At 35.2% G+C, this 10360-nt stretch overlaps 1 protein-coding gene across 5 annotated transcripts in view; it reads left to right on the top strand.

Annotated features, from left to right (window-relative positions):
- The window catches only part of Kmt2e (lysine methyltransferase 2E (inactive)), a 75714-nt gene that overhangs the window by 11339 nt on the left and 54015 nt on the right, over positions 1-10360 (top strand). For 4 of the 5 annotated variants that reach the window (XM_052721804.1, XM_052721806.1, XM_052721805.1 and 1 more), the window contains exons 2-3: positions 620-692; positions 4635-4819. In XM_052721804.1, coding sequence (XP_052577764.1) covers positions 4749-4819 — 71 coding nt within the window. In that variant the 5' untranslated portion in view covers positions 620-692; positions 4635-4748. The remainder of the gene's footprint in view (positions 1-619; positions 693-4634; positions 4820-10360) is intronic. The other variant, XM_052721803.1, reaches the window with a different exon arrangement.

Here is a 10360-nt window from a genome sequence, read left to right as displayed (position 1 = left end):
ATATTGCTGAAAACATCCAGTTTAATGTTTTCTTTACACTTGGAAGCTATGACATTGACCATGCAGTTTCAGATTTTGTCCTTGTCTCTCTCCAGCCCCTAAGACAGGATCTTATGTCTACCAGGTTAGCTTTGAACTCATTGTGTAGTCAAGGACAACCTTAAACTCATGACCCTTCTGAGTATTGAGACACAGGCATGCACCACCAGTCCTGGTTTATTTGATGATAAAGATCAAACCTAGGACCTCCTTCCTGCTAGGCAAGCACTCTGCTGAGCCCTTTGCCCTTTGCCATGATCTTAAAAGCAACCTCCCTTGGTCCTGCCAGTTTTTCCAGTAGGCTGGGGTGTGTGTCTGTGTGTATGTTTTGTTCTTACTCTTTTTATTGTTGTTTTTGTTTTTAATATTTGATCTTCCAGTTGATTTTTAGTTTTGTTTGGTATTTAATTATTGCCTTTGTTTGTGTTTATATTCATTTGTATTTAAAAATAAGAGAATGAATTTGTTCTTATGAGTTTTGCTGCTTTCCTTGTTTGAGGGTACCATTTCAGTCAGAAGTACCTAGAACGTATACCATTTAACAATTAGCTCAATACTCCTATGTTCACTTGGTTTCTAGGTCTATTCTGGATAGCAGGTTTTGTGAAGACATTTATTCTTTCTTGGACCTCAGATTCCCCAGACATCTCATGGTATTTCCTTTTATATTATTCTTTATTGGCTGCTATTTATTTTCCATGTATTTTGTCTATATCTAACTTGCCAGTTGGTGATGTTAGGGTTTTTTTTTTTTACCTTGCACATAAAAGTTTGGAGTAATTATTTGGATTGTGTTGAAATTCCCTGTTCCCCTTTTAGACCTGTGTGATAAGATGATTTCTTACTACATTCCCTCCTTCACTTCCTTTCCCCTCTTGTCTATCTTCTGTCTGTCTCTTTTTTCTGTGGTAACTGTTGATTTTATCCATAGCCTTGCACATGTTAGGCAAATGGTCTCCCATTGAGCTATACATCTCTAGCGCTTTGTTTTTCAAAACAGAGCCTCCTTATCATGTTGTCTAAGCAGGTTTTGAACTCCCTGTGTAGCCCAAACTGACCTCAGATTCATGATACTCTTGCCTTGCAAGGCCTCCCCTCTGCTGGGATTACCATTACACTCCAGCTTATTTGTGTGTGTGTCTGTGTCTGTGTTTTGTTGTTTGAAGCAGTGTCTTTCTCTATAGCCCATACTGGCCTGGAACTTTCTGAATGCTGGGATTACCCACGTAAGACATCAGACCAAATTTTTGTTCTTGATCATTTTAGAGATAATGATTTGACCCTAATGAAGTTGTTGTATATTTATTTTTGGTTTTTCAAGACAAGGTTTCTCTATGAAACAGTCCTGACTGTCCTTGCACTTACTCTATAGACCAGGCTGGCCTCGAACTCACAGAGATCCACCTGCCTCTGCCTCCTGAGTGCTGGGATCAAAGGCGTGCGCTACCACTACCTAGCAAAGTTGCAATTTTTATTATCAGTTGATTTTTCAGCAATATGAGTTATCTGGCTAAAACTTTTATATTAACAGAAATAATGAAATAGTTTTCATTTTATAATCTCATGATGACATGTGAATGAATTGCTGAGATCTTTTCTTTAGAATGAAGCTAGGAGTCTGTAATTCCATTTCATACATGATTACATGTTTTATTCTGAACATGAGTGTTTTTAGAGAGATGTATGTCATACGGTAATATCTGTAGCTCTTGCTGTATAGGATGATTGGTTTGTGAGGCCAGAACTGCAGTTTCATCCCAGGTTCTCTAATTCATTTATCAACTCTTTGTAGAGGACTATTATGTTAGAGACACAGCAAGAGTCACACAGATATAAACCATTGCTTGAAATAGGCTAATTACAAGCTTTTCACTCTGTTTGTTTACTTATTTTCATTGCTATTTAGAACAGATCAGGTGTATTTAGCGAAGATTGCATATTTAAAAGAACATACTATTAATTACATATGAAATACATCGTTTTAGATTAGAAATATTACTCCACTAAATGAAACATTACTGAAGAAAACATTACTAAGGAAATGATACCAGGGAAGATGACTCTTTAAATTATAGTTTACTGCCTATTGTTAGGTTTAAGTCTTTATCATCTTAAGGAAATATAGAGCAGTAATGTCTCAGTAGAGCAAACTCATTTTGTGCATTGCTTGCTTGCATTTTGCAGTAAAATGTTGTAATTCATTGTGCTAGTTAATAACTACAGCATTGTGAAGTAATTGTAATAAGATCTTAGGTATAGAAAAGAAAGATAGGACAATGCTTTTTTTTGTTCAGTTGGCTTTCATTATCTTGTGGAGAGTCTGGCTTTCATTATCTTGAGGAGAGTCTTTAATTGTGAAGCAAATTAGAAAACATAACATAATGCCCCTATTTTCAAGTTTTTGAAGAGTCTCTTTAAATGAGAATGAATTTGTCTATCCATACATTGTTTCTTGATGGAATAGGAAGAGCAGTTCGTGTTTGTAGTTATAAGATGCCTCTTACCTGAAATACTTGGGACCAGAAATCTTTCAGATTTTGAATATTTTCAGATTTTGTAATATTTACAGATTGAGCATTCCTAATTGAAAAATTTGAAATCTTGAGTATATTTCACAGCATTTTTAGATGTCAGATTCTTCCCAGAAACTCTGATTTTACATTCTTGTTTTATAAACAAGGACCCTACATACCAGAGAGGTTAAATGACTTGCTTAGTCTCACATTGAGTAGAAGCAGGCCCCAAAGATTTTAATTTTCTATGTAATTATGTAATTAAATTTTTATGTAATTATGTAATTAAAAATTTTATAAAAAGATCCTATTATGGATCTTTTATTGATGTTTTGTTCTAAGATAGGTATCACTCAGTGTGTTCCCGGCAAATGTTCAGATTCCAGGCTATAGCACTTCGGCCTTAGACCCAAGCAAGCAGCTAATACTATAGGCATGTTACTACCGTGTCTTTTTAGTTTTATATTACAATGATTTGAAATCTAGTATCTTTTTTCCAGTCACACATGATTTAAAAGTATGGACAAGTTTTCTTATAGCATCCAAACCACTTTAATCACCTTATTTCCCCTGTTTGGTACTTCTCCCACATACAGTATGATCAGTATTTGTATCATCTGTGAAATAGAAATGAGAGTTAGGTATGCTGAAGCTCAGTTGTAAAAATTCAAGGTGAATGTAAGAATTATTTGAGGAAACACTGCTTTTCTTTATTTCAGGTATAACATTACAAAGACAGAGAATCCTAACGATATTTCTGTAATTTATGATTGCCTTTTGTTCTTAAGTTGGATTATGTCATTGTAAAACAGACTTTGAGTAGATATTTTATAAACAATACTTGGAACAAGTACAGTGGAGTGAATTTAGATTAGAACACTTGACGTTGAAGCTCTGACTCTTTTAGTTACTCCTGTAAATTTTGTTTTTTTAAATCACTGTTTTCTCTACTAGTTAATTATATTAGACAGTATTAACTGAAGAAATGGAGTACTCCCTGATATGAATGATTTATACAAATAAAATAATTTTCTTTGTATACATTTATAAACAGTAGAATAGAATTGGCATCAAGCCTGGTCTATTTATTTATTTATTTATTTATTTATTTATTTGTTATGTGCATTAGTGTTTTGCCTGCATGTATGTCTGTGTGAGGGTTCCAGATCCCCTGGAGTTACAGACAGTTGTGAGCTGTCATGTGGGTGCTGGGAATTAAACCTGGGTCCTCCGGAAGAGCAGTCAGTGCTCTTAACTGCTGAGTCATCTTTCTAGTCCCCTGCCTGGTCATTTCTTAAGCTGAGTAACCAAGATTAAGTTAAGTCTTTCCTAGCTTTTTGTACCTTAGCAATAAAATGGAGATACCTACCTTGGATTTTGTTTTGTTTGCTTTTTTGAGATGGTCTCTCTATTATGTAGCCCTGACTGTTCTGGAACTTGCTCTGTAGACCAAGCTAGCCTTGAACTCAGAGAGATCCTCCTGCTTCAGCTTCCTGAATGCTGGGATTAAAGGTGTGTGCCACCATGCTCAACTTCCTACCTTGGAATTGTGAAAATTAAATAGATTCCTCATAAAGAAAGTTAATTTGCTGCTTAGTGTTCCACGTGTAAATACACTGTCAGATCACTACCAAAAGACATGGTTTTGGATACTTGTACAAAAAGAAATTCTGTTTTGACTTTCAAAATAATGTTTGCCAGTCATTCACTGACTAGTGTGCTTTAGTAATCCTTCTTGTGGCATTCTAGTTTCATTCATTAAAGAATGTTAGATTCAAAAAATTGTTATTTTCTGTCCTTAATGTGCTAGAATTGAACCCAGAGCATCATGCATGCCAAGCACACATTCTCCGCTGACCTATACCTCCAGAAACTTTTCTTTTGGCATAAATAATGCAACATAATCCCAGGAAGGAAATGAAAAAGCTGCTCTGTGAACACTTTTACATTTGTATTGGGACCTTAATAAAGAATGCTTTCTTCACTTGTTTTATTTACTGTTGTTTTAGTATAACTGCTTGTTGCTGTACTTTGCTATTTCAGGTGGTTCTTAACTCTTTCGTTCCCATTTCTTTTAAACAGGGTTTGTGGATGCACTTAGATGTTTGCAATGAGCACTGTGGCTGGCATGCCCCAGTATTTTGGATACCAATGCATAGGACTCCATAGTAATCGAATTTACCAGAGGCGAACGTCATGAGCATAGCAATCCCGTTGGGGGTTGATACAACAGAAACATCATACTTGGAAATGGCTGCAGGCTCAGAGTAAGTATTTTAGATAGGGAAAGGCAAAATATATCATGCAGTTATCACATCCAAACAGTGTTTATTTGCATATGTCATTTTGGATTCTTGGCTAAGACATTAGAAGTTAAAAGGGCAATGTTCCTTTAAGATTACTTTTATAAATAATCTTTGTTCCAAAATTCTCTGTCTTTTCAGAATTTGCTTTTTGTATCTTCCACTAACAGCACTTCTCCATTTCAAGAAATGGTTTTTCTTTTGTGTTACATATATATGTTCCTTAGGAATAATTTTCCCTGAGAAGAGAACACAAAGTATAAATGGTACCAGTTTTTGTTTTGTGACAACCACTAGAATTTTTGTGGTTTAATTATTAAACTTTTATACTCTCCTTTTTTAATGTAAGACCTTGAGGCTTGAAAAGACTGGTAACACATTTATTTCTCATTTCACAGAAACATAAGCTTTTGGTATTGTTTTCCTAATTAAATTTAAAAAAATAACTAGCATGTTGCTGTTTTCTTTTTTTTCATTTCCAGTTCACTGTCAAAAGATACCAAAGTATCATTATGTAAGATGTTAGATATTGGTGGGTATTAAGGATGTATGTCTGTACTCAGGCACATTGCCTGTTCCAGCCTGGGCTACATAATTAGACACTGTCTCACAAGAAAAAAAAAAAAAAGAGGATAAGGAAATGTGCATGGGATTCTCTTTTCTTGTCTATTCCTTTTGCAATTGCTTCTGAATTGATACTTAATTTTAAAATCAAATATTTTAATTTTTTATTATACTAATATAGTAGGTATACAATTTTAAATTATGTGTTATTTTAAAGAAGATTGGATTCTTAAAATATAATCACTGTTGAGCTAATTTAAAATGTAGAAAGTACTCGATGTTTAAAGTAAATTAAATTTTACAGGGCCACGAAAGATTTGTGACATTAGGCATGGTCCTAGATCCTGTCAGTACTTCAGGATCTAGGAACAAATGGTTTAATAAACTCTGGTATTTCAATTCTCAGTAATATTTATTGTATCTCTCAAGTAAGTGTCATTCCATTAAATACATTTTTTTGTTATGTATTTGTTTTCCTGTCAACACTATACTTGGAAAAGTCTTCATCTCATTGTGTTCTTGTGTTTTACTTATTCCTTATTACTTTGCCTAAAAGTTGGCTCTTCTTTAACGTTTGCACTCAATATACGTTTATAGACACCTAAGAATAATTGATTATGTTGGACAATGGTGGTGTATGCCTTTAACCCCAGTACTCAGGAGGCAGAGGCAAGCAGAGATCTGTAGCCTGGTCTACAGAGTAATTTCCAGGACAGCCACGGGTATACAGAGAAACCCTGTCTTGAAAAACAGAACAAAACAAAGCAAAAAAATTGATTAGTCAGGATAGACTATTGATCTATTAGAGAACTCTCCTATAATTAGATTTTGTTTCATGAGCTTAAGTTTGAAAAAAAAAAAAGCACCTATAAATATTTAATGGTCACATTTAAATAAAGTCATCTTATCATGAGTGAACTTTTAGAAAGACATCTGCTGGTCATAACACAGCTCTCAGGAAGCACAGGTAAGAGGATCTCTGTAAATTCAAGGCCAACTTGATATAAATACTAAGTTCCAGGCCAGTCAGTGCAACATAAGGAGATTCTGTCTCAAATAACAAATCAGAGCAAGCAAGCAAAATCCAAAGAAACAAAAACCACTACCGCTGTTTTTAGAAAAAAAATGTTTTATGTGTGTCTGCCTGTGTTTGTATGTACACCATGTGCTTGCATGAACCCTGGGATATCAGAAGTGGGATCTTCTTAAACTGGATTTAGAGGCTGTTGTGAACCTCTATATGGATACTGTGAACCAAGCCTGTGTCCAGTATTGCTGGACCATTTCAGCTCCAGTCACAACTTTTACTATGAATAATATTAATATTAACAAAAAACAATGCTTAGATTTTGGTGACTCGAAATGAAGTTGAAGCCAACTACTTGAGACTTGTTACTAGTCCTAGTGCAGGTTAACATAATGACTACCTTGGCTTTCTTACTGGTTCCGATATAACCCTTGGTCCAAATTTTAAAAATTCTGTATTTAAAAGGAAAAATGTAACCAGCTATAAATACAATTTTCTTTAAAAAACTTAATCAGCAATAACCTTTTTTAAACCAGAAAGCTATGGTTTCCCACTCATTTCTTTAAGTAGCTGTATGCCCTTAAGTGCAGGTAGCATCATTTTACAGAAATATATACAAACAATACTGGACCATTACAAGCATCAACTATATGGGAAGTTTTCTTAGAGCTTATGGTTCCAAAGGTGAAGTATAAAATTTAACCTATTGTTTAGAACATTTTGGTCAGTTAGGAAGTCAGAACTTCAGACCAGAACTATTAAATACAGACTTAGTGTAAGTCACATGTATAATTTTAAAGTTTCTAGTAACAGTGTTTTGGATGTCTTTCATTTTGGTTTGGTGTTTATTTGTTTTGTGAGGCAGGGTTTCTCTATGTAGCCTTTGTTGTTTTGTGAACTTGCTATGTAGACCAGGCTAGCTTTGAACTGAATTCTAGGCTCAAAGGTGTAGGCCACAATGCCTGGCAAGATATTAGTTTTTTTGGTTTTTGTTTTTTAAATATACATATATGTTTTTCTTAAGTAGCTGTATCTGAAACATTATTTTAACACATAAGCAAGACAAAACTACTTCATTTTGTTTGTTTGGTTTGGTTTGGTTTTTTTCGAGACAGGGTTTCTCTGTGTAACCCTTACTCTCCGGGAGCAGGCTGTCCTCAAACTTAGAGAGATCACCTTGCTACTTACACCCAAGAGCTGGGATTAAAGACATGTGCTTACACCAACCAGGCAAGATAAAACTATTAATGAGATATTTGTTCCTTTATTATCCTTTCTTTGAACTCCTATGGATTTTGTATTTACAACACATGGCAGTTCAAATGAGCCATGATTCAAATACTCATTATCACATGTGTCTAGTGACTACTGTACTAAATAAAGCAACTCTAGACAAATAAGATAATAGGATCTCAGAGGAGAAAAGAATAGGCTAGTTAGGAAAGCTCTGATAGCTGGGCTATAATAGTCCATCCTAGCCCTTTCTGCATGAGCAAGGTCAGATGGGAGTTTTTTTTGTTTTTTTTGTTTTTGTTTTTTTTTTTTTTTTTGGTTTTTCGAGACAGGGTTTCTCCGTGTAGCTTTGCGCCTTTCCTGGATCTCGCTCTGTAGACCAGGCTGGCCTCGAACTCACAGAGATCCGCCTGCCTCTGCCTCCCGAGTGCTGGGATTAAAGGCGTGCGCCACCACCGCCCGGCCAGATGGGAGTTTTAAGTCTCCTTGTATTAAGGATTGAGGAAACCAAAGTCACAGAGCAAAGAAGTGGCAGCAGCAGAGCCTAATGATGTGTTTTTAGGCTTTTCCTGTGACAGTACAGTTTAGTAATATTAAAACAGTGATTTATGTAATGTAAGTATTGTGTTTTGGCCTATGATTTGTATATGTAGGAGCTTCTGTACTAGCAGTAATAAATTCAGTACAGCAATTATCAAGTAATCTTGGTCTTATAACAAGATAGAAAGTTGAACACCACCTGGCTGTTTTATTTACTTTTTAAAAGAATTTTATTCTTTCTTTTATTTATATGTAGTTTGAGTTTGCATGTGAGTATTTGCACATGAGGGTTCAAACGTGCTTGCAGATACCAGAAACATTTGATGCTCTGGAGCTGGAGTTAAATGTGGTTGTGAGTAGCTTGATATGGGTGCTCGGAATTGACCTCGAGTAGTCTAAAAGAGCAGCGAGTGCTATTGACTTCTAAGCCATGTTGTAACAGGACGACTTCTGTGCTTTCTGTACTTATCTCTGTGACTCCAGCCGTCTCGATCATGAATTCATTACACAGGTTAATAAAGTAAAATAAAAACCCAGAAGGGAATGCTCTTAAAGCTAGAAAGTAGGAACAGATACAAATGGGAAGTATTTTGTTTTTTCCTCTTCTAGTCTTTAAAAAAAAAAAAGTTACTTTTCCTTTTCAGAAACTGGAAGTTTGATTATTAACTTTATGTCCTTTAATTACTATTACCTGATTTCTTTAGTACTGTTTATTAGAAAGCATAATGAGCTGTTACTCCTTTTTTTTTTTATGAAATGAATAATTAAAAAAATGTGACATGTGTGAAATAGAAGTGAATTACTGGGCTGGAGAGATGGCTCAGCAGTTAAAAGTACATTCTGCTCTTGCCGAGGACCCGAGTTTGGTCCACAGCACCCATATCAGTTGCTTGTAATTCCAGCTGCAGTGGATCTGACACCTGCAGCCTATGTGGGGACCTGCACTCCTGTCGCGTTCCCCCACACAGACATAGACACACATAATTTAAAAAAACAAAAATAAATTTTATTTAAAAAGAAAATTAATTACTCTGAATGAGGACTCCTCATTCTGTCTCTAGTCAAAGCTGAATAACATGACTAAGAGCACTAAACAATGATAGCTAAGTTCTTTCCACCTTCTTGAATCCCTAATAAGGCAGTAAGCCCTACAGCCAAGTAAATTATTCTAGAATTTGTTGTCTTCATTTGCAAAAATAAGTTTTAATTGAAGTCTTGGTAGATATAATTTTCTCCAGATTTTAGTCTTGTTTTGTTTTGTTTTGCTTTGCTTTACTGCAGTGTGTGACATTTAAGTGTCACTAGAGCCACCTGCTGACAGAATACATTAACTTCTTGGTGCCTGGATATTCTGAGTTTGAATTTGTATAATTTAAGACACTAAAATATTTTGTTTATGATGAAATGTTTTCAGTATATTTTACCCATTTTCCACGAGTACTTAACTGTTTTCTGATTTCTTTAATTTTTTTAATATTTTTTATGTATTTTGTGTGTACAAATGTGTATGTGTGTGGGTGCACACATGCCACTACATTTGTGTAGAGGTCAGAGAATAACTTGTAGAAACTGGTTCTCTTTCATTACCCAGCTCTGTGTGTGTGTACGTGCATGTGGAGTGCTTGCTGCTCTTCCAGAGGACCAGAGTTTGGTTCCCAGCACACACATCAGTTGATTTAAAGCCTCCTGTAAACCGATTACTATTTAATAACTTTAGAGTACTTACTTAAATCAGTAATTCATAGGTATAATTAACACTCCAGTAAATTTTACAGGAATAGTGGGGACAGTGTAGTTTGATGGGAAGAATGTTGGGCCAATTTAAGAGATCTAGGCTTTAGTATTCTTTATTAAAATACAGTGTTGGGGGTGGAAGATAGCTTAGTGATTAAGAGCACTGGCTGCCCTTTCAGAGTACCTAGCCTTGATTCCCACCTCCAGTTTTGCAGCTCACAAGTAGTTCCAGGGGATCTAACACTCTTTTCTGGTCTCAGGTACCAAGCATGCACATGGTGCACAGACATACTTGCAGGCAAAATACCCATGCACATTAAATTTAAAAAAACAAAACAAAATTAAAAAAACAAAAACCTTCCATGTCTTTAGGACATTATTTACATTTAGGATGTAGAAATTGAGAC

The sequence above is a fragment of the Peromyscus californicus genome, unplaced genomic scaffold (genome assembly GCF_007827085.1).
Source record: "Peromyscus californicus insignis strain IS unplaced genomic scaffold, ASM782708v3 Scaffold_6__1_contigs__length_162567912, whole genome shotgun sequence".
NCBI classification, from domain to species: Eukaryota; Metazoa; Chordata; class Mammalia; order Rodentia; family Cricetidae; genus Peromyscus; species Peromyscus californicus.
This window is presented reverse-complemented; position numbering and strand designations above follow the sequence as displayed.